Consider the following 23,172-nt stretch of genomic DNA (forward strand, 5'->3'; position numbering starts at 1 on the left):
AAGATGATTCCTAACAATTAGAATAGTGAGTTCTGAAAACGCCTTCAGAGCAGGCGAGCGCGACTCAAGTCCCGGCCACTTTTTAGGATGCAGATTGGCCTGGATGTGGAGGCGCCACAGGACGGAAACACTCTGGAAACTGCCCGCCGTCCGGGCCGGCGTCCCAGGGCTCTGTCCGGTGTCTCCGAAAGCTCGCGGTGCCTGTTGCGGTGTCACGAGGGGGATAAGAGCCCTTGAGCCGCAGGTTTACGGACCTGTGCGGGTCTCCCTCATGCCGTCACCACCACCCTCGAGCCAGCCCTCCGCACCGCTCGCTGACCCTGCCGCAAGCCGCATCCGTTCCCAGCCATTTTCCACCCTCCCCTCACACCGCTCGACTCCACAGGCAGAGCCCGCCCGGGCCCTCAAGCACGACCGTGGTGGGCGTGGCCATGGAACGGGCGGGACGCGGCGGGCGCGCTGATTGGCCGCGACTCTCCTGAGGGTGTGACTTTGCACTTTCTGCCAATCGGCAGCGATGAAGGGGCGGGGCTTCCCGCTTTAATGGCGGGGGCGGCCGTGGCGGCGGCAGAACGGGGTGCGGCTGGTGGTGAGTGCGGGTGGCCGTGGGGTGGAGGCTGTGGGGCTCGTTCTGGCCTGGCGGGGGCCGGGCTGGGGATGTCTAGTCTGTTCTAGCGGTCGTTTGGGGTGTTTGCGAGGGAGAGTTTGGGTGGGGGTGTCCGAGGTTAGCGGTGGGTCGTTGGGATGTGCTGAGGGGGCTTCGGAAGGTGGTTGCCGAGCCGGAGGATGCTGAGAAGGCCTTAGCAGGGTTTAGCTGCTTTGGGGAGTTAAGCTTTGCTGCCGGGAATGGTGGGTCCTGCCCCGGGGAAGCCATGTGCTGCTTGGCACCTGTTAAGTCGCCTGCTGGAGGAGGCTCGTGTGTGTATATGTCCATTTTCCCCTCACCTGGGATGCTCACGGTCATGGGAGGAGGTGTGTGGTGTCTCCTCAGCACAGGGGTGGGGAGGCCGTGGCCTGATGGGTGGGATGGGTGTTGTGGTACTGTGACGTGCACTTGGCGGGTGATCACGCTGGGTGCGGCTGTAGAGGCTGTCACCCCTCCGGAAAAGGGGGGCACGCGTAGTACCGTGTGGTAAATCCACCGGTGTGCAAACCTGCCCGTGTCAGACGGAGAGACAGAAGTGGAGTCCGAGTTGAGCTGTTGAAGTGGTTTTTGGGTTTGTGGTTTTTTTTCTCAAAAGCAACAGGGTCCTGTGAGGAGCTGTAGTGCTCCTTGGCTCACAGCCTGGTGCCGCTGTCTCAGCGCACCCATGGTGCCAGGGAAGGGCGCAATTCCCTTCCGCAGTCGGCCGCTCTCCTTCGGGGCAGAGCCGGCCCCTCCGTGCGAGGCTGGGATGCCTTCCCGGCCGGCCGAGGGCAAGGACTGTTCCTCCACGCTGTGTTCCGTGGCACAAACACCGGCCTCTGCCAGAGGCCTCGCTGGGTCCCGGCCGTGACGGGGCTGCCTCCCCGCTGCTGGCCGGTGGCCCGAGCCCAGGGTACGCCTGCTTCCCTGCTCAGGGACCGCCGGCTGCGCAGCCTCAGGAGCGAGATCGCCATCGCCCTGTTGGCGCTTTGGCGGGATTGTCCCAGCTCCACAGGCAGCGGAGTAGCCCCGCGGGCTCGCTGGAAGGTGGTTGAACCCGCACACATCGCGGCGGCGGCGCGGGGCCTCTGTGGGCCCGCTGCGGCCCTTCCCAGCCGCGCAGGCCCCGCTTCCGGGCCCGTCCGCGCCACACCCGAGCCGGGCCGGGAACCGCCCGGGCGGGGGGACCCGGCGCTCACTCCGGCGGCAGCGGGGCCGGGGCCTTTGCCAGAGGGACTGGCAGGGATGGCAGCAAGCCTGAGCGGGAAACTGCCCGGCTCCTGCCGTGGGCACCGGGCTGAGCCGCGGGTCCGCTGAGCAGCCAAGGGCTGTGGTCTCCTGGGGCTTCTCTGCAGCGGGACGCGAGCAGCCCCCGGCGGCCGGGCAGCTTTCTTTTACCCAGCCGTCGGCATCAATGTAACCATTCAGAAGGCTCTTCCCTCCTCCCCCGGGCAGGGTGGCAGTACCAGGCCTCCCCCGCTGCTGCGACACAATGTCAGCTTTGAGTGCCGGCTCGTGTAGGTGCTTGGCCTCCCGCTGGCCCTCGCTCTGGAACGCGGCGGTAGGAGGAGGAGGAGGTCACTGTCAGCCCCCTGGTAGCAGCAGGAGGAGGAGGTCACTGTCAGCCCCCTGGTAGCAGCAGTTGCCTGGCCTCGGGCTGGCCTGGCATTGGTGTGGTCGTTCACAGCGGTCTGTGCTTCCTTGACCACTGTGGGCTCGATAACCACTGGCAGTTCTGGGCATGGTGTGTAGATCTCTTTCCGTGGGCCTGCTCCTCTGTTGTAGCGAAGGGGAAGCTGGGAAAGCTACTTATTTTTACGTTGTAACAGACTAAATGAGGCAGCATAAATAGGCATTGCAACAAGAGGCTAAGCTTTGGGGGTGGCAATCTATGCCTCAGTGCCTGGGCTGCTGCCTGTAGAGGGGCTGTCAGGTGCTTTCCCTGTGACTGATCGTGTTGGTTCTGCCGTCTGAAAGGCAGGGAGGGAAAAGTGGGGTGAACACTCCTTCCTATACTCAGTGGGCAGCATGGAATAACACTGGATGCTTTACCTGCTAGTGCATTTCCTCTGAGCATCTCTTCCCATCCTGGAGGCCAGGATTGTCTGTGCAGCAGTGCATCCATCCTGCTGTGCTGTCCCAAACTGACCACCTTCTCTTCTACCAGAATGCAGCCAGGGCAGATTCCTAGCTGGATGGAGCTGACCTTCCCACCAGACCTGCTGGGCAGCTTCTTGAGGGTAGTTTAGAGTCAAACAGCTGGCTGAGTCCTTGGGGCTTGGCTGAGACTGCTGTGCCTTATCTCTTTCCTAGGAAGCCCCTCTAGCTCATGGGTGTGAGCTGCTGCTAATAGCCGGTTCCTATGAGAAACAGCAAGGTGCCAGTTGTTGCAGCATCTACTTGCTACATCTTGCTGTGGGGATTAAGCTGTGCCACCCACACAGCCTGGGCCTCTGTGGTCCTGCCTTATGTTGTGTTCTTATTTTTGTTTCCTGAAAGCCAGTTGGGGGGGGATTATGTGGTCCTTCAGGGAGGAAGTGTAATATGAAAGTACTGTTAAAACTGAGACTAAGGAGTAAAAGCTCACTCTGACCTAGAGGTGTCTCTTACCATATGTAAGAGACAAGTAAGGGAGCTTATTGAAGTTGGATAGTGTCTCCTTTCTCTCCTGGTGGAGAAAAGCTTTGCATCCTGAGGGACCTCTGAAGCTGGTCTCAGGAGCAGGTGCTTTGCTAGGTGCTGTCCTTGAATGTTACAGGTGAATGCTTTCTTCTTTTCTGCTGGGGGTTACAGCACAGTGAACACTCAGCCTGAGATGCTTATGAGGGACACTGGGAGTGGTGCCTGTGATGGCCCAAGAGATGCTCTGTGTTTCTGTGCTTTTGTATTGGAGTTCTGGTAGTTGTGCCCTGCTGGCTGTCAGATGGTGGGAGTACTTGGGCTGGAAAGTCTGGTTCTTGCCAGTCAAACAGGTGAGGCAGCTTGGGCTCTTACAGGGAGGAGACGGTCCCCAGGAGCCAGGACTCTTCCCTGCAGGAGTTGTGGGGCTGCTGTTGCTCAGAGATGACAAGTTGCAGCTGCCACAGCCTCTTCCCCACCATCAGGCTGTTGTCTGCATTCTGAGCCTTTAGTGGCTTGAGGGTGGTGGAGGTGGTAACTGGGTCTGATGTTTCTTGATGTCATGTGTCATAGGATCGATTCTTTGCTCTGGGATGGGTTGGGGTGGTGAGCTGTCACTGGCAGCAAGTTCTCCAGCTTTGTGGCAAGGAGCTCTCTTACCCTGTGGATCAGACCAGCTAGCTTGCTCTCATAGTTTAAGATTTGCTCTGTGCACACACAGATTTTATAACTCATGCTGCTTCTATTTAACCCTAAGAGGCTTTCCATGTCTGTACAGCTGTAGAAGCAAGTGCACTGACTTTGAGTGGTCAATCTACACCTGTGTTGAGATAGTCAGGTTTCATACTTCACGTTCTTTGTGCTTGGAAGGCTGTGAACCTCCTTGAATGTAGTAACCATTAAGCCTCAGGCATGTTGGGTTCTAGGTGCATATACTGTGCTACTGGACTATGACATCTTCATACTGTCAGAGAACGTCCTGCTCTCTTGTTAGAAGATTGTGACTGCACTGCCTTCTTGGTGTGGAGGGTGCAGGACCCAAAGCTGGTGCCATGGTAAGTTCCAGGCAGTGGCCCCTTGTCTTGTTGAGAAGTGTCTCTGGGTTCATACCTGGTCTTCTTGAATAGTCAAAATAAAGCTGTTGGGGGGGGAATTTGTGAGTCTTTCCTTTCTGCATCTTGCCTTGTAGATTTTAATGTCCATCTTGTCTTGCTGTACCTGTCTAATTAATGTGCTGGCCTGAGTGGGGCAGAGCACACTAATCATTACTGTGTCATGATTACAGCCAGGGCTGTGAGAACAGAGGTGAAACCTTGTATTGGGGCATTTGCATAGTGATTAAAACCAGAGATGAGTGCTGTGGTACAGCCTGTCCCACCTCCAGATAGAGGTACTCTGTTTCTTTGCTAGGTGGCTTTAGAAGGCTGACCTGATTTTGGATGCAGGTGTTAGAAGTTGGCCTAGCTCTGTCCTTCCTGAGCGTGCTCTGTGCACTCTGGGGGGCTGCTGGGTGCTTTCACTTCAGAGAGGGAGCTCAGCCATCCCTACCTTCCCCCTTCACTTGGTACTGTATGAGGGAGTGACAGAGATCAATATGGTTATTCAGAAAGGAAATACCTTTTTTTCCCATTTCTGTTGATATCTCATACTGTTTCTTTTTTCCTTCACTTCTTTACTCCTTTGTTTCTTGCTATGTCAGATTTTCTTTCTAATGTTGCCTTGTCTGTTTTTTTTTTTTTCTCATCTCATCTGCTCTCATCTCTACTGATATCGGTTCTCTGAATATGCAGCCACTGGCTTTGAATGTGATAAGGAGTAAACCTACTCTTTACAGCTTGAGGAGGTGCTGCCCCTGCAAAAAGTATGCTGTGCATATTAAACCTCTTACTGCTCTTGGTGTGCTCTTGTGGGACCTTGAAGTCTGAGATTATCTGCCTTGATTTTTGTACGAGGTTACCAAACCCTATTGCAATGGATGTCCCCCTTTCCCTGAAAACTTGTGAGGTGCCACACTGTCAGTCAGAGCTCTCCTGCTAATGTGGGAGTCTCCTCTTGCTTTCCCTGCTTCCAGTGAGTATGGGAAGGAGAGAGCTTAATCTGTTTGTAGGATGCTATCCAAAGGCCTCAGGGTTTTACAGCCACTGCGTGAGAGAGTGGTAGGGTATTAACACACACTTGGTGAGGATGAGGAAACTGCTCAATGTCAGGCAGGGCACTTCCTGCCACTTGGGTCCTATGTGCCAGGAGCAGCACCCAGCCAGTGTGATTCCCTCACCAGTTGCAATGGCAGCTCTTGCAAGAGCTGTTACATATCACAACTTTGAGAGTTGGCATCCCTTATGTCTCACAGTACCTCCTGTACTGACTTCAGAATATGCTGGTGTACAGCATACGGTACCAGGTTGTCGGCCATGTCCTTTGACACTCAGCATGAAGCATGTGAGCCAGAGGAAATGACTAATGGATAGGATTCAAATGGGAAAACTTATCTGGTGCTGCTAGCATAAAGTTTCCTTGAAATCTTTGTAGTTAAGTTGTGACTGGAGTTCTGGGAGTGGTTGTTCTCAAATTCCAATCAGAGTTTGCCCCAAGTCCTCAAGAGCTGAGGTGCCAGGCTAGCAGAGTTGCTTTACTGCCCATATCTGTTGGTGTGACTTTCCACACTTAAAACATAGAAGCTCTGGTTGTCCTGCCAGACTTGTCTTCTGTGGCTGGTGAGCTGGTGACAGGCATGTCTTTATACTGATTTCTTTTGAGAAAAAACATTACTTTGGAAGCATGTGGACAATGCTATCTTAACTTGAGTCTTTAGTGAATGGCTGAAATTTTTAGCAGGAATGCAAGTGTACTTGAATACAGCTCTCCTGTTGAGTGGCCTCTGCTGCATGTGTTTGAGCTGGTGTTAGGAGATGTTGTGTGTGAAATAAGCGTGTACTGCCTGGTTACAAGCCTCTCTCCCTTTCACTGAGCACAGAGCAGCAGACAGTGGGGATCCAAATTCAGTTTTCTGTGCTTCACTGTACACTTGAGTCTTGGAGTGATCCCACTACAGAGTTGATAGAAAACAGGGTTTTGCAGCTTATTGCTGGCTGGGCTCCTTCTCTCTCTTGTCTTGCTCTGACTGCCTTGCTGCCTGTGTGTTGTTTGGGGCAGATAAATTTGCATGTTGCTCATCTTGCTGGATTCGCTTGTGCATAAGCTCAGGAAAGCTGCTGGAGCTGTGGCTGTCAGCCCTTGGTGGTGATGTTTTGTGGTGCCAGCCTTGTGTGTGCAGTACACACCCCTGTCTGTGGCTGGCTTGATCAGTTCCACTCTTCTGCAGGGGAATATAGTCCATGGGCACATGGGGCTGTGTGCAGCCTTTGCTGAACCCCATGGTAACTTTCTGGAATGCCAGGCAATTGGGTAGGTGCCATGGTGGGGAGCTGGGGGAGGAAGATGCCTCTTCCTGACAGGTGGTGGAGCTCAAAGCTGCATCAGGCAGCCAGCCTTGTTGCCAGCCTGTAGGTCAGGGATGTGAGTTAGTTTCACATCTGGCCAACTGATTATCTCCTGACCTTTGAGGGCTGCTACTCCCTGGGAAGCCCTACAGGGCCAGGCCTGCTTCAGCCAGTTCAGCAAGGGCCCTTTGCCAGCTCTCCCTGGGGTGGCAGCTCTGTGGCCACCTAGCAGATGGTTTTGGTGCTGCCTTTAATTAAACTAGTGGGGAGATGAGGGTGTTTGCTTTTGCACTTATTACAGGACTGATTTCTGACCTGAATGCTGAGGAGTAGGAGTGTTCAATGTCTGGGGCAGAGTCTGTTGCTTGCAGATAGTTGTGTGGGGAGATGTGTGCCCTGAAAGGCTGTTAACAAAACTAACTCTGGTCTCTGTCAGTGTCATGGTTCTGACAGTGCTGTGGCCTGACTGGGGCTGGTCATAAAAGACCTTGCTGTTGCTGCTGAAGTTGCATTAATTAGCTCTATAGCTTGCTGGAAATATGCAGTCTACACATTGCTTGGTGTAAGCAAGTATTTAATCCTTGATGTTGGTTACTGGAGCAGATTGTGGCCTGATACCCTAGTTTGCAAATAGTGGGAACTTTTTGTCTGACATGGGGAAGCGACTCCCTGTTGCTGAGAGATAGGAGATGTGTTGCAAGGTTTCTCTGTATCATCTAGGGTGTGTTTGGGCCCCTAGGGTTCCTGCTCATTTGGAATGCTTGGACCTATTTGCTTGATTTCTCTTCAGATGTTCAAGGCTCAGTTTTGGATTCTGCATCTGTTCCCAACTCCTTGCTTAAGAAGGTCAGGATTTAGGAGGAGTTAAAGTGTCCCCTATGTGCAGAGAGGACAGATCCAACCACTGAGCTGTGAACAGCTGCAGTGTGTGATGTGGAGTGCAGTAAGAGCCGATGCCTGTCTGGATGATGAACCCCTCTCAAAGTGTTGAAGGGTGCTGTGCACAGAGGAGAGTTCAGGTTCCTGGACAGTTGGTGCTCTGTGCTGGAAAACCCCTGCCTGCAGCAGAAAGGCTGACATGGAGCAGTCATGGTTTAGGCAGGCAAGTGCACTTCACACCCCCCTGCCTAGTGAAGGTAACTCTTGAGTGTGCCCTGCAACTCCCACTTTGCTGCTCAACTGTCAACACCCCAAGGTCAGTGGCTGCCCCCTGAGGGGCAGAGGAGGAGGGAAAGACATACCTGCATCTGTTCACTGAGCATAGGCATACTTTGGCTACTTTGATGTAGGATGATGTAGCATGCCAGTGGGGACAGATGCCAGGTCTCCCAAAGACCTGAAGACCTCAGGGGTTTCTCTGGAGATGTGGTTGCTCTGTTAGCTTAATTTAGGAGGATGTTGTTCTGCCTAGAGAAACCAAGGAAAACTTACAGGTCCTTTCCATAAGGGCCTATAATTCTACTAGTAGCATAATTCTATTATTTTTGTCTTGGTAGACATCTTGGTGCTTGCCCAGAGCCTGTGTTCAGGACAAGTCCAATGCCTCCAACTTCCTGTGGCATGTGTGGCTGTAGGAGTGTCAGAGGTGCTTCACAAAACAGCAATAAGACAGACTTGTTACTGTTCACGCTGGTGGGCACTTCTGTGCCAGTCCTGGTTTGAAATGGGCTTCTCCCACTACTTGGGGGAATAGCTGTCATGGACCCTGAATTGTTTTGAGCTGGGGTCCTAGTTGGCCAGTGGTACTGGAGACTGTGGCCCAGGGTAAGGGAAGTGATCCATAGTGTCTGAGCTGAAGTGTGTTCCTGCAGTGTGAGATGTAGCTCTGAGCTCAAAGACAGCCAACACTCTCTTCTCATCCTAGCCTGCTCAAGAGAGGCAAGTACTCGGCAGGACTTTTGTCTCTGCCCTGGACCTGTAGTAAGGCTGACTCATTCACCTTGATAAGATAAACACAGACCTTGAATAGTCAGGTGCCTCTGCTGGGAACTGACTCTTGAGGGCTCCTCAATCTAGCAAATAAAGGTGTAGCTGGATGTAGTGGTTGAAAGCTAAAACTAGACAGACAAGTTTGGAGCTTGCTCTTAGCCATTAGAGCAACATAAAGCTCAGCAGCTTTCCAGACTTGTGCTTACTGTGTTTCCCACAGCTGAGCCTTGAGTGTCTCTTAAGGATGCAATAGTTCCTGCTACACTTTCAGCTGGCCTTTGCTGCACATGGTGAGTGGATTATCTTGGCAGTACCCAGAATTTTAAATATTACTTTGCATCACGGTGATACTACAAGTGAGTATTACTTGCTATTAAACCCTTTGAAACCTTGCTTGGGAGGGTGAACAGGTGTTTTGCTGCTGAGGTGCCCCTGATATGTGGGGGCATCAGTCCTAAATGGGCTTTGCCCTGTTGCTCTATCTGCCTCCAAGATGGCACAAGGAACCACCTTCTCTGCTTTCTGAAACACAGCAAAACTTCTTGGGCTCTGTCCTTGGGCTGCATGGCTTTGCAGAGTGCTCTGGAGCCTTGCTTGGGGGAATGGGTGTTTTGGAGGATCGTGGTGAAGGAGGAGACCTCTTCCTGCCTGCTGCCCTTGCAAAGAGGTTAGGTGGCACTCCCCAGTCTGGAGGAATGCAGAAGGGATGACTGGGCAGGCACAGAGCCAGCACCACTGCTGCACCAAACTGATTTGCAGGGAATGGTGAGCCAGAATGGTGTGTGCCAGGCCCCCCTGAAGATTACTGCTGGCAAAGCCTGCCATGGAGGTGCCTGGTAGCTCTGCACAGGAAGTGTCGGCTGCCACCCTGCCTACAGCAAAGATGGCAGTGAGTTCTTCCTCTTGCTGTGAAGCTGAAGGAGCAGTGCTGGTGTTGGCTGGTGAGGGCTTGAGGTGGCAGTGGCTGCCAAGTACTCAGGGACCTTACTCAGAAGAGGGGTACTCTGGCTTCAGCTTCCTGGCTGCTGGTCTGGAAGAGGCCATGTGCTTCCTGGTGGTGGCAGCAATATACCTCCTGGGAAGACTGGGCTGGGGACCCATTTCCCCAGGCCATGCATGGGCTGTGACTCCAGTGCACCTTCTTGGAGGGAAGGGGTAGGTGGAGTGTCTGGTAGCAGCTGTGGGGAATGCCTCCCTTGCAGATGGATGAGTCAGATGAGGCTGGGCCTATGCTCTGCCTCCCTTCCTGCTGCTCTGGTGTTCTGTGGGCTGGGGCGAGGTTGGGGAGCACAGGGAATGGGTGAGGGTGTTTAAAACTTACCTGCAGCAGTAAGAACCCTTCCTGATTTTTCTGGAGAGCATCTGCCCAGATCACTTTCTAGTGTGTGTTCATACTGAGGATCAGCAAGTGTGGGGAGTGCCAGTCCTTCTCTCTGCAGCCTTAGGGCTTTCTCTTGTCTGGAAGGGGAGTGGAAATGCCATTGCCAAGCAGGATGCACCTGGCCTCTGAGGTACTAGGTTATGTGGTAGTAGTTTCTTGTCCAGAGGGTTTTGTGCAAGGATGTGAAACCAGGAACTTTGACATCAGAAAGTGATGTTTGTTTCTGAACCTATGGATTTCCTTCCTCATGTAATGGGCCTGCCAGTGGTGATGTGCTGCTTCTGTGGTGGGAATGAGTTGGCAGGAGCCCAAAGCTGACCATAAAGGCACTGTGCTGTGGAGAGTGGGCCAGCCCTGCATCTCTGCTCCAGGGTCAGACAGAGAAGTGTGCTGAGTGGTATGGCTGCCAATGCTGCTGGCAATGTCATGGTGCTTGTGGATGATAATGCTTGAGCTTGTACAGCAGGAGCAAGATTAAGGGGCTGGAGATACAGTGCTGAGGTTGGAAGCTTTCCTAGCTGGCTTGAAATGTGGGGCTCTTGCCTTGAGTGAAGGGAAGGACTGCTGGCATTTGATGATGGGATTCCCAGCAGAGCTGGGGAAACAGAGCCAGGCTCTGTGAGAAGTGAGGAGGCCTGTAGCTCAGCTGGAAAGTGGATTCTGGTGTGTGATCAGCTGAAAGCAACACTGGCCAGATACATGACTGTTTCTCTGAAATTGGGCTTGGAGTTTACTGATCTGCAGGGCTGTGCTCTGTAGGCTGCTGTCCTGGGAAAACAGCTGCTTGATCTTCCCTGCCTCTTTCCACAGAGACACTGCCACCACCATGGAGGGGATTGTGACTATGTATCAGGACTTCATGAAGAAAGCAGGTCAGTGTTTGGCTCTGCCCAGCTATCAGACAGGTAGCACTACATGCTTTAGTGCCAGAGGCTCCGGGGGATGGTCTGTCATCCCTGAAGCAGCCCTTGGTGTAACTGCATCCTGCCTTTGCCCTTACACAGATGCAACTCTGGGGGTTTTGTACTGCCTGTTATGAGGCTGTCTTGCATCAGTGCCTGTGTAAATTGTTTTGGGGCACTTGTGTTCTCCTGGGCAGATGATCTCCAGGCTGCCCTGCAGCATGGCTTCAGGCTATACTGTGCTGAGTCTGACTTCACCAGCCTCTGCTCCCAGCCTGCTTCCCTACTTGCACTCGTGTCCTAGAGCAGGATTGCTGTGCCCGTGCCTCTGCTGTGGCAGTAGCAGTGCTGGCAGCAGGCTGGGGTGAGGATGCTAACTGCTCTGCACTGTGGCTCTCTCTGCAGACCCCCGCATCGCTGATTATCCACTGATGCAGTCCCCATTCCTTGTAATGGGCATCCTTCTGGGATATGTCTACTTTGTCCTATCCTTGGGTCCCCGGCTAATGGCCAACAGGAAGCCTCTAAACCTGAAGAAGTTCATGGTGCTATACAACTTCTTTCTGGTGGGACTCTCCCTTTACATAGTCTATGAGGTGAGTTATTGGTAGCTTGGTCAGGCATGTGTAAAGCAGCATGTGCAGGCTGTGGGTGATGGGGAACCCTTTTCCTGGCTGTTCCCTGCCCTTCTGTGCAGAACTTGATGTGCAGTGGGTGATGTGTTTGGCCTCACCCTGATGATGCTCTTGTTGCAGTTCCTGATGGCAGGGTGGCTCACTGGGTACACCTGGCGATGTGACCCTGTGGACTTCTCACAGGACCCCAAGGCCCTCAGGGTGAGTTCTCATCCCTCTCCCGATAAGTGGGAGGGCCTTTAGTGCTTCTGTTTGGATGGCAGGGTCACAGCTCCTGCCTTTCCTGAGGCAGATGATGTGTAGTCTCTGGGCCTTGGTTTCATGCCGGGGTAACTGTATGAAGCCCTTCACTCACTGGGCTTGTTCAGGCTGAGGTAGGTCTCTGATGTTAACCTGTTCTGTTACAGATGGTCAGTGTTGCTTGGCTCTTTGTTTTCTCCAAGTTCATCGAACTGACAGACACGGTGAGTTACTGAGAAGGCCTTTTCACCACTTGCTGGGCAGGGAGCTAAGCCCAGTGTATTTGGGGTAGGTGCTTTTGCAGCCCTTCCAGTATGACCTGGTAGTGCTTCTGTCTGGCATCACTGCCAAGGAGGCCACCCTGGATTGTTGGTGCTGAGGCCACTCTTTACATGTTTCAGCTCTGGAAGCTGTGGGGTGACCTAATGGGTGATGACAATGAGTGGGGAGGGAGTAAAGCATCATTGAGAGCACACACTGGATTAGTGGCCCAGCCTGCTCTAGCTGCTCCCAGGCTGCAGGTTCTTAATGCTGTTGGGCTTTCATTGCAGGTGATCTTTGTCCTGCGGAAGAAGAATGAGCAAGTCACATTCCTGCACCTTTTCCACCACTCTGTTCTGCCATGGAGCTGGTGGTGGGGAGCCAAGTTTGGTCCAGGTAAGATGGCAACTGCCTGGGTGCAGGGATTGGGTAGGGTTACCCCAGCATGCTGAGAAGAGGTTTTTGGCCCTGTTGTGCTCTTAGCAGCTCTGTGTAGTGCTGATTGCTGTGGAGTATTGACTTACACTATGGAAAATCTATCCTAACAGGGGGAATGGGCTCATTCCATGCCATGATCAATTCCATGGTGCATGTTGTCATGTATTTCTACTATGGGCTCTCAGCAGCAGGACCTGCCTTTCAGAAGTACCTGTGGTGGAAGAAGCACATCACAGCCATCCAGCTGGTGAGTCTGTATGGTAGAGCAGAGCATGTGCCTGATGTGAAGGGCAAGCCAGCCCTTGTACCTTTGAAAGGTGCAGCCCCAGCAGCAGTTGTCCCCTCTGTAGCGTATTGCTCTGAGTTTTGAGTGGCTCTGCCCCACTGTGGGCCTCTGATAGCCCTACCAGCCTGGTTGGGGTGTGGGTGCTGTTCAGCTCCTGGGCTGTAGCTGTGCTGGGAGGGTGAGAGGCACATGCTGCTCTGAGACTTGTGCCTGCCTCTTCCAGCTGCTGCTGAATGCCTCACCATAAGGAACTCTGCTTTAGACTAGGAAAGGAGTCTAGGTGTTGCCTTTAAAAATAAGGTCTCTAGTGGGTTCCCTGGCCCTGCTCCCATTAATAACTTGTTCTTACTCTGCCTTGCTCCCAGGCACAGTTTGTGATTGTCTCCGTCCACATCTCCCAGTATTACTTCATGCCAAACTGCCAATACCAGTTCCCCATCTTCATTCACCTTATCTGGATTTATGGGACCATCTTCTTCATCCTCTTCTCCAACTTTTGGTACCAGTCCTACACCAAGGGCAAGCGGTTGCCCAGGGTGGCTCAACAAGCAGCCCAGCACAACGGTAGCAGCATCCATGAAAATGGCACTGTCACCAATGGCAAGGTCAAAGCCAACTAGAGGGTAAAGTGCTCCCAGAGCCAATGAGAGCCCCGGGGCAGAGGCAGCTGGGACCTGTCCCTCTGCTCCTGGGTGCTACTAGCCAAGTAAAGTGCCTACAGACTGTTGTACCCTTGTGCCCAGTCCTGCTGTCCCCTGTCTGCATGCTCAGCCCCTCTGCTCTGAGCAGCCATGGGCCACTTCTGCTCCTGGGAGGGCTTGTGCTGTTTCTCAGTGTTGCTGAGCAGAGAGGCAGCTGCCTGCATCACAGCTGTGGGGCTGCAGTCCCATTCCAGTGTTTCCAAAGGAACTTTCCCCAAGTGCCTACATCTGGCTCTTCTGCCTAGGGGCCATTTCCTTCTGAGTAGGACCAAAAGAAGAGACCGCTTCCTGTCCTGGTGCCCTCTCCTCTTCCCTGGCTCACAAGAGCTTGTATGGATGAGCAGATTCATCCCTAGCTGCTTGTTACTGCCAGCTCATGTGTGAGTGCTCCTGCTCTACGATGCCTTGTGCCACTTTGTTCCATGCCACAGTGCTGCATGTCCCTTCTGGTCCCTGTGTGCCCAGCTTGGGAGTCCTGCCCTGGCATATCTGTGCCCAGGTGTCAGTGGAGAACGTAGGGGCAGTACTTATGGGACTTAAGGGCCCAGACCTGCCCAGTACGGTACCCATGCCCTGTGCCTAGTATACAGCAGGGTCTGTGACAGCCTGAAAGGCTTCCCCCTTGTGATAAGCCCAGGTTGCCTTGCTGTCCTTGTGCCTGGGCTGGGTGCTCAGTGTGTGCTTAAGCCACACTTACCTGATCCTCTAAGGCAGCTGGTGGCTTGCTCCATAGTGGGGGAAGACCAAGCTCAGCCTAGTCTTGGACCACTTCCATTCTTGTAAATTCAAGACTTGAGCAATAACTGCCCCTAAAATCAGCTCCTGGGCTCTCCTGCTTGGGTCCAGCCCTGCTCTGGCCTAGCCTGAGCATAGTAGAGGGTGGTTTTAAGTGAGCACCTCTTGCCTTTGTGGATCTGACTGGGCCTGTGTGAAGACGTGCTCTGTACTTCAGCAAGGCAGTGCAGCAGCTCTCCTGGCCTGGTGCCCGACACCTGCTCTGATTGTAACCAAAACATGCTGATGGCCTCGAGGACGAGGTGAAGGAGCCAGGCCCTGTCAGATTGGGCTGCTCTTCTATCACAAATAAACAAACAGAAGGAGAAATGGCTCTGTTCTCTTGTTTTCTTGGCTCACTATAAGCAAAAGCTCTTCCAGGTGCTTGGTCCTGCCCAGCGTGGTTGAAGGCAGGGCTGGGAGAAACAGCTGGTGTAGCAGGTTTGTGCTGGGGGAAGAGGGTGATAGTTGTGTGCTGATGAAGCAGATGGCAGATTGTTTCCAACTGTTTTGGTAGAGCAGTGCTCAGGGCTGGATGTGTGTCAAGGCTTCTGTTGTGAAAGTGACTCCACCCTGTCAAAAAATGGCTGGGGTGGAGTGTGGGTGTGGGCTGGGCCCTGGGCCACCTGCCCAGGAAGAACTGCTGCTTTTCAGAAATTATGGGGATTTGAGGTATGGCAGAGCAGGGAATAGAGACTTTGGAAACCTGAGTTTGTTGCTTTCTGAATCTGTCAAAGCAAAAACTGCTCCTATCTGTAAATGCCCCTGCAGCATGGTTCTGTGCACAATGTAGCTCAGGCTGGTCAGAGGAATGTTAATGTTGCTGTCTGCTTTTGCTGCAGAAGTGCATCTTTGCCTGGCTGGGCTTTGTTATTTTTCCAACTGTCTCATTCTGGTATCCCTTTGGTACTGTTGGGGGTGTAGGGCTGCCTTCCCCATCACCCTATGACTGGGGCCCTCTTGAGCAGAAGGCAGCCTGGGTGCTGACTCAAGCCTGGGAAGAAGAGTGGGGAGCTAGCTGGGCAGCATGTGGCTGGGAGGAATGTGTTAGATCAGCAGCCTCCAGATGCTGAGTTTCACTGTAGGGTTGGGTTGTGGGGTGGGAGGGCTTTGGTGGATGCCCAGCTAAAGCCCTGGAGCAGAGCTTGGTGTGAGAGAGCTCTGCTCATCTGACCTGGGCTGTTGTACACCTCAAGGCCATGCTCTGAAATGTAGGAAAGCATCTTGAAGTGCCCTGAACTGGTGGTGTGGCTAATATGCCTAAACAGCACACAGCCATCACCCTCTTCTACAGCACTGAATGTCCTTGTATGTAAGAAGTCAGGCAGTATTCTTGCAGTTGTTGATGCTTCTCTGGGAGTAAAGACTTGGATGAGAATTTGTTCTTGTCCATGCTGAAGTGGTGTGTAATGTTAGGTCAGTGCTCAGAAATCACCACTTCAGGAGCTGTAGGTTGATGGTCCAGCTGACATGGACCTTTTCCTGTCAAGCCTCCTTCTCCCCTCCCGCTGGCTCTTGCTAAGGATAGGATTGTCTTTGCTTTTGCCCAAAATAGTAACAATGCTTTAAACTACTTATGCTTGGTATTTTAGAATGGGCTGTTCCCTGCATGTGTTCTGCTCTCCCTTCCTCCAATTGTTCCTGTTAGCTGTGCTCTTCTATGGGCTGGCCATGGCACTTGGTAATTAATATGCTGTCATGCTGTGAACTGAATTCACACCTTATAGGGCTGTGTTTACTGGGCCTGCTGGATCAGTGCCCACTTCCTTCCTCTGCTCTTACTCCAGGACTGTAAGAGACCAGCATGGGGTCAAAGACCCTGCATTATCATTACCCTCTAGTAATGCTCAGAGGTCCACTAAGGGCTATGTAATGCACAGCATCTGGCTGTGGGGCATGTGCTAAGGAGAAAGAGTCTGTGAGAGAAAGCTGAGCTGCTCTTACATGGGACTGAAAAAATGACAGTAACTTTTTGGCATATAAAACTTTCCTTCCAGGTCAGGGACCAGGGAAGGCCTAATCAGCTGTGGCCTTACAGGGCAAGTCTGTGCTAACTCCTAGCACCAAGTGCAGGGGTGTGGGGCAGGGCTCCTACAACAGCAGCACAGCTCTGTGGAAGAGCCCAACCTTGCATCTGAGTTCCTGCCTGCTTCCCCTTTAGAGGCAGCTCTGGTCCTAGGATTTGTGTCTGAGGGAGAGCTCCTTGTTTGGACCTCCTGTGATCTTTCCCAAGTGGCCAAGTGGGGATGCACCAGCAGCACAGCACTTCTGGGAAGGTGCTGGGCTCAGTGGTTGTTTTTTGAGACTGTGCCCCCCATATCAGCTTTGGGGGGGGGTGCTCTGGTGGGTGTGGTTACACACTCACTGGCCTTGGCAGAGCACAAGTTGGAACCTTTGAAGGTTCCAGCTGGTGTAAGGCTCAGGAGGCAGAGCTGGTGCTAGGCACAGTGTGGTACTGTGCTGAGGGAAAGGTGAAAACAGTTAATAATCCACCCTCAGCTAATCACTGAGGGCTGATGGGAGGCACAGGCTTGGTGGAGCTGCTTTGCACAGGTCAAGGTGCTTATCAGCTGTGCAGTGTCCCCAGCAGCCCCTGGCAGTGCTGGTGCAGCTGAAGGACAGGCTTGATGGGTCTGGTGCAGCCCCACAACCTCAGACACCATGGCTCCACCATGCAGAGCAGCATGCCTGAGCTGGCTGTTGGTCAGGTAAGGGCTCAAATATGTTTCCTGCCACTCGCCCTTGCACAGTTCAGCATGGAAAAAAGGCATTTTTCCAAGTGTAGGGGAGTCAAGCTCCAATAAATGTCAGCTGAGCCCTGGTGCCTGCTCCCCTGCATGAAGCCTCAGCAAGGCACCAGGGCTTCGTGTCAGCAGGAGAGGAAGAGAGATCAGAGTTGTTGGAAGAATACATGACTGAAGGCTGAGTACAGGGTTGGTGGTGCTTTGTGTGGCTCTTGCACGACATCCAGGCTGGCTGTGGCAGTGTAAGCTAACCTTTTGTTTTGTATCAGGCTTTATGCCAGTGCCAGCCCCTTTCCAGCCTTTGGGGTGATTACAGCTGTTGCTGTATGTTTCCCCCCCTCCTTTTTTTTTCCAATAGCTATTCTACTCCAGAGCACCATAAGCAGGCAGTGACGGCTGCCTGTAGCTAACAAGACAAACTGAGATCTGCCTGCAGAGCCACAGTAAGGTCTGTGGTTGTGAGATAGGCCAGGACAACACTAACTGAGGCCACAGCCATGCTGTGCTTTCAGTTGAGCCTGTGGTGGAGCTGCTGTGCTTGTAGTCAGCATCTAGATGGGGCAGGCGACATATCTGTCTTCGCTAGGACAGAAACAGAAGTACAGCCCTTGCACAGCCTCCTTCAGCGCTGTGCAAGGCTCAAGGGCCTGTCAACTAGCCCTTAAGACCTAGGTCTCCACCCCTTGCCCAGATCCCCAGCCTCAGGGAGAAGGACTTGGGTTTAGGAGCCATGGCTTTTTCTTCCATCAGCCTCCATTAAGAAAAAGTCAAGTTAAGCAGTTTATTAACATTTAAAATACTGTACAGTGTGTAAACCAAATATCCCCCTCCCCACAACAACCCTGTGCTCTCAGCGGATGCTCTGGTGAATAATACTGCTTTTGGCACTGTTTGCCTTCTCTTTCTCCTTCTTCTTTATGGGGTCCATCTCAAAACAGCGCCAGAGCCGCAGTGTTTCATCAGCAGCTGCTGAGGCCACTGTTGTACCATCAGGGCTCATGGTCAGGTTCAAGATTCTAGCAGTATGCCCTGAGGAGGAGAAGGAGTGTGCAGTCAGGGCTGAGCTGATCAGCACATGCTCCTGTATGCTCCCATGAGCCCTGCCTGCTTGCATAGCTGTCCCCCCACTGGCTGTGCATGATTTCAGACCCCAAGCATACACTTGGAGCAATGGTATCTCTTCCACAGCCCCGTGGGCATGCTTTACTCCTAGCAGCATGGCCCTGGATACTGTCCTGCATCAGAGATGCTGCAGGCTCAAACCAAGGAGTGCAGCTGTCTTCAACCTCTAACAGGCCCCCCCCACCTAGGCTCTGTCCACCTACCTTGCAGCTCTGCAACCTTGGTCATTGTTGGATACTTCCATATAACCAGCTGATTCTGTGCAAAGCCATGGCCTGAAATGAACTCCTTGTAGTTTGTTGACCACAGGATAGAACAGACCTGCAAAGAGGCAGTAACACAGGTGAGACAAGATGCTTGTGCTGATGCTCACCACTTGGAGGCGAGCATGGTCCCCTTCCTTCCCTGTGCCTCTGGGCCTGAGGAGCCAGCAGCTCTGTGTAGGTGTGCTGCCAGAAGGTGTTTGTCTCCAGGCTGATGTTCATCTCTCACCTGGGAATGGGCATCAACAGTACTGAGGCAGGCGCCAGAACACACGTTCCAGATGCGGATATGTCTGTCACTAGTGCCACCTCCAGTGGCTAGAACATTCATCTGCCATGGGCACCACGCCACAGCCTGAGAGAGGAGAGTTCATTTTAAGACATACAAGAGGCAACCTGCACCCAGCCAGTGCTGCATGCCTGCCTTGCACACACATATCTGCCCGTGGCAGCTCTGTGCTCACCTTGACAGCACCCTGGTGCTGAGTGAAGGTCTGTACAGGAGCAAAGTCTCCACCCCCACCTTGGGTGCATGGCCAGACGTTCACCAGATTGTCATTGCCACCACTGGCCAGGTAGCGGCCATCTAAAGACCATTTGAGTCCGCACACCTCCTGTGTGTGGCCAGCAAGGGTGGCCACGTGATGCTCAGCCACTCGGACATCATGGTGATGGATGTGCCCAGTCCGTGCACCACTGCAGAGAGAAGAGAAGGCTTGCAGGGTCAAGCTGCCTATTTTCACCCAAATAAATCTATTTTTGTTGTTGCAAGACTGCTATACCTGCCACTGGGTTTCAACCAGTGTTACCAGCAACACTGGTCTGTTGGTGTGAGTGAAACACCCACACAAGCTCTTTACAACTTCAGCACAAATTGCAATACAGGAAAGAGGCCTTCTCCTCACAGCCCCAACAGATAAGGCTGAGTAAGAATCCCAAGCCAGGACAAACTTCTCTCTGCCATCCCTAACCCATGCCACACATAAATTGAGGGATAGGAGTTTGCAACAACTGGAAACTGCCCTTGACTCTCTACTTTACCTGGAGAGGATGTAGCTGTTCCAGCTGAGGGTTCCCACACGGGCACAATGGCTGGTCATGTTTCGGAGACGTTTCTGCTGCTGAATGTCCCATAGCTAGAGAGGCAAAGCAAAAAGTTCTTCAGAAGAAACCAAATCCTGTTTCTATGCCCTAGGAACCTCACTGCACAGGCTCTGGCATTCAGCTTTCTCAGTAAGGGAACAGAGAAAATGTGTATCTCATGACTATAGCACAGAAGGTAATGCTATGTATCAGAAAACCCCCAAACCAAACCCTGCCTTGCACACTGGGCAGTTCCACCCAACACCAGGGAAGACAAGTCAGGTGCATGGCATCCTTCCTTTGCCAGCCAAGGTTTTGTCCTCAGGCCCCACAGTTCTGTCAATCCTTAGAAAACACCTCCAGTTTTCTCCTGCATTCACCTGAACCTCAGCATTACTTGTGCCAACAGCAAGGTAGTTTCCTTCTTTAATCCATGACACAGAGGAAATGTAAACATCTGGATTCTCCATCTGCAGCAGCTGGATAATCTCCCCAGTAGCGTGATTCCACAGATAAACAGAGTTGTCCAGAGCCACCGCCAGGAAGTTCTGGGAGCTCCAGTCTATGAGATTCAGATCTACAATTTGAAAGAGCAATGCAGGTCACACCATGCTCAGCTAGAGAGCCCTGCCCTTCACCCATGCTGATGCAGCAGGTGTGGGTGCACATGTGCACACACACACATACAGGTGAGGGGCAGCCCTCTGAGTGTCACTATGCCCAGCTGCTGGGGCCAGGTACCCTGCTCCAAGGCATCTACACAGTGCCCTGTAAGGCTCATAGGGACACTTCAGAAGTGGTCTGTGCTAGCCTGCGTACATAAAATAATACAGGCAGCCCAGTTACACTGTCCTAGGAACAGCAATCCAGTGCAGAATGTTCTGGATGCCCAGCACTCAACCCTGTAGCCTACTTACAGTAGTCATTGCGGATCTCTGGTGCATCCAAGATCCGGTCTGGCATTGAAGGAATATATCTGCTATTCTTCCTGCTGGATCCAGGTGTCATTTTCTGACTGTAGAGCACTTTCAGGTTATTCTGATAGCCTGTGTGCAGAGGAACAGGTTTGTTAACCTGAGTTAGTTTCCTCCCAGCTGAGTGCTGCTCACCCAACTAGGAATCCCTTGGAGTGAAAATAAAGCCCTAAGAGAAACGCTCACAAGAGTGCAGTGCGCTAAAATCACTGGCAGTATGAACTGCTGAACAGGGGTGAACTACAATTTCCTCATTCATGGAAACAAATTTAACAAATACTTGGGTTTTTGAATCCCATTATATTTAGTTGCAGTTTAAGCTAGAAAGTGCACAGCAGAGAGTTTGATGCTCTTACAGACTTCATGAAGGTTTGGAACCTGCAGTACAACTGCAGTGACCAACTGGCAGTCATAGCAACTTTCCTAAATAAATTCACTGTAACTGTTATGCCCTCCCTCGACCTCAGGAACCTTAAGAAAGGAGACTCCAGCCTGTACAGCTCTCAGAAACCAGTTGATTTCTCCTGTGACCACACAGAGCCTCTGTGTTGCTGTTCCCCTGACCTGATCTCTCCTGCTGATTCAGCTCACACAGACCCTGTATCATACCTTCTGGAGCATTTTGTGGTTTTCCACTGAGGCGGAGGATCTTTGCCTCTTCTACATCAAAACCATTCAGATTCACTGCCCAGGCTTTCTGTTGCTCCTACAGAGACAAATCACCCTCAGTGCAATGTATTTAAAACAACTCCCACACTGCAATTTAAATAGACACCTAAGTCCCCTTCTCTTAGAATCCGAAGATGTTTGACTGTGCTGCAAGGGCCAGTCACACACAGCCAGGTCAAAGCAGTTTTTCCTCAGACTTTCATGCATCGTCCTGCTCACACTTTCACACAATGGCAAATTCAGTGTCATTGACAGTGGGAAAAGCCACAGCCACAAAGCGACCAAATGCTTCATAAACAGATTTTCAGAGCACAGTGTAAAACATTCCAGAAGTGTTCCCTGTGGAGACATTGTCCTAGAATAGCTACCACCAGCAGTTTCACTTTGCATAGGCTCACAGCTTTGTGTTTTTGTTGCCTGCTACATTTTAAAGCCTCATTAGTCAAAAGCTAAATTTTGCTACCAGAAGCAGCATAGGCTTAGAGTGCATGGCAGTCTCTACAGCTTCAATCTCATCCTAGGCTCCTGAAGCCCAGAGCTGCAAGTAGTGATGGCTGGGACTTGTCAGTCTCATGTGTCCACTCGAAAGAACCTATAGTTAACTGCTCTGTAAAGGTGCAGGAAGGAGTAGTGGTTGTTGAAGTAATTGTAACTTAGCAACACGCTCACCTTCTTGGTAGGGGAATCCTCAGCAGGATCATTCTCTTTGGTTAGGAGGAAATTTGCCATCTCCATCTGCATAGTGCTGCGGTTGGGAATGTAGCGATCCCCCCCAGCCTTTGTGGGGGTGCTTTGAATTTTGGATCCAGATTTACCTGCATTCGCATATGAAAATATTGTCTTACAGCTATTTAACAGCCTGTATTAGAGCTTTCACGAGATCAAACCCAGCACTCTTTCATATCACACCCACCAGACAAGTAGGACTCTGAGATCTCATGCCACCCAGTCACAAATAACTTATATTTTCCTCCCTGCCACCAAGTTGGTTAGGGACTGTGTGGAGCAACTCCTTGGGTCTAGTGCAACAATTCCAGAGTCCAGAGATAAGGGGAAGATACAAAAACGCTTACAGGATGTAAAGCTGTCAGCTGACAGTCCCGCCCACACTGGTCCCAGCATGCAGCTGTGCCAGCAAGGCTCAGCTGGGCGATCAGCAGCTCGCCAGCCCCAGCGCTCAGAGCTCTGCCCCTCCTGCTGGGAAGGAGGTGGGTGGCTGTCAGGAGCACAGCCCACCTCCTCCTGCCTGAGCAGCATGCCGGTAGGGCAGCGTGGCAGGGAGCCCAGAGCCCCATGGCTACAGACAAGCAGCCTGGGCGAGGCTCCCGCACTCAACCTCTGCCGCTGGTAGCCGGCGCTCACCGGGTGTCTTGGACGGCGTCTTGCTGGAGCTGTGGGAGCGATTGGCCGGCTTCATGGGCGACACGCCGACGGGGCTGGGCCCGGGGCCGCTCTCCTTGGCCTTGCGCTGCCATCGCGCAGGCGGCGCGTTCGGGATCGGCGTGTCCAGCTTCAGCAGCCCGTGCAGGTCCGCCTCGAACAGGAACTGCGCCATGGTCCTGCGGGCGGGCGGCGTTAGCCGTGCCCACCGGCCGGACTGAGCTTGCTCCGATAGGCCCCGCCGGCCTCCCCACCACCGGACCTTGCAAGCGCTCCGGCCGCTCCTCCCCACCAGCGGACACCCCCCACTCTCCCCAACCGCTCCTCGGGACGCTTTCCATCAGCCGACACGCCCTCTCTCCGCTCCTCGGGGGTCCTTTCTATCAGCCGACACCCCTTCCAGCCGCTCTTTGGGGCTCTCTCCGATAAGCGACATTCTCCCTTTCCCTCGCCCGCCTCACCACAGCCTCCCCCGTTCGGGACTGCGCCTCCAGGCCGCCTCCCCGGCCCTGTGGCACGCTCACCTCCGCCGCGCCGCCGCCGCTCGCCCACCCCGCCTGCGCCGCAGCATTTTAAACGGCGCGCGGACGGGGCCCCGGTTGGCCGCTTCAAACCCAACGGCCGCGCGCTGCCAGGCGACGGCCGCGCGACGCAACGCGATTGGCTGAGTCGCGGGACGGGGCGGGGCGCTCGGCGCGTGCGGCGA

General features: G+C 53.1%; 2 protein-coding genes across 4 annotated transcripts; one reads left to right on the top strand and one right to left on the bottom strand.

Annotated features, from left to right (window-relative positions):
• Window positions 1-560: 560 nt before the first annotated feature.
• ELOVL1 (ELOVL fatty acid elongase 1) lies at window positions 561-14,561 on the top strand. 3 transcript variants are annotated; one of them, XM_066555408.1, is made up of 8 exons: window positions 561-589; window positions 10,805-10,866; window positions 11,302-11,492; window positions 11,652-11,732; window positions 11,939-11,995; window positions 12,323-12,428; window positions 12,581-12,717; window positions 13,122-14,561. In XM_066555408.1, exons 2-8 carry the CDS (start codon window positions 10,821-10,823, stop codon window positions 13,374-13,376), a joined length of 873 nt encoding a protein of 290 aa, XP_066411505.1. In that variant the 5' UTR covers window positions 561-589; window positions 10,805-10,820; the 3' UTR covers window positions 13,377-14,561. The 3 variants fall into 3 exon arrangements, with proteins under 3 accessions (XP_066411505.1, XP_066411507.1, XP_066411506.1); XM_066555410.1 differs by lacking the exon at window positions 561-589 and adding an exon at window positions 4,200-4,299; XM_066555409.1 differs by lacking the exon at window positions 561-589 and adding an exon at window positions 8,876-8,903.
• Window positions 14,562-17,742: 3,181 nt separating this feature from the next.
• CDC20 (cell division cycle 20) lies at window positions 17,743-23,034 on the bottom strand. The gene is made up of 11 exons (XM_066555850.1): window positions 22,991-23,034; window positions 22,449-22,645; window positions 21,756-21,901; window positions 21,027-21,123; window positions 20,361-20,489; window positions 19,824-20,020; window positions 19,402-19,496; window positions 18,825-19,056; window positions 18,590-18,715; window positions 18,301-18,418; window positions 17,743-18,004 (listed from the first exon to the last, which is right to left on the bottom strand). Exons 2-11 carry the CDS (start codon window positions 22,639-22,641, stop codon window positions 17,826-17,828), a joined length of 1,512 nt encoding a protein of 503 aa, XP_066411947.1. The 5' UTR covers window positions 22,642-22,645; window positions 22,991-23,034; the 3' UTR covers window positions 17,743-17,825.
• Between the last annotated feature and the right edge of the window lie 138 nt (window positions 23,035-23,172).

Source organism: Molothrus aeneus, chromosome 9 (assembly GCF_037042795.1).
Source record: "Molothrus aeneus isolate 106 chromosome 9, BPBGC_Maene_1.0, whole genome shotgun sequence".
Lineage (NCBI taxonomy): Eukaryota > Metazoa > Chordata > Aves > Passeriformes > Icteridae > Molothrus > Molothrus aeneus.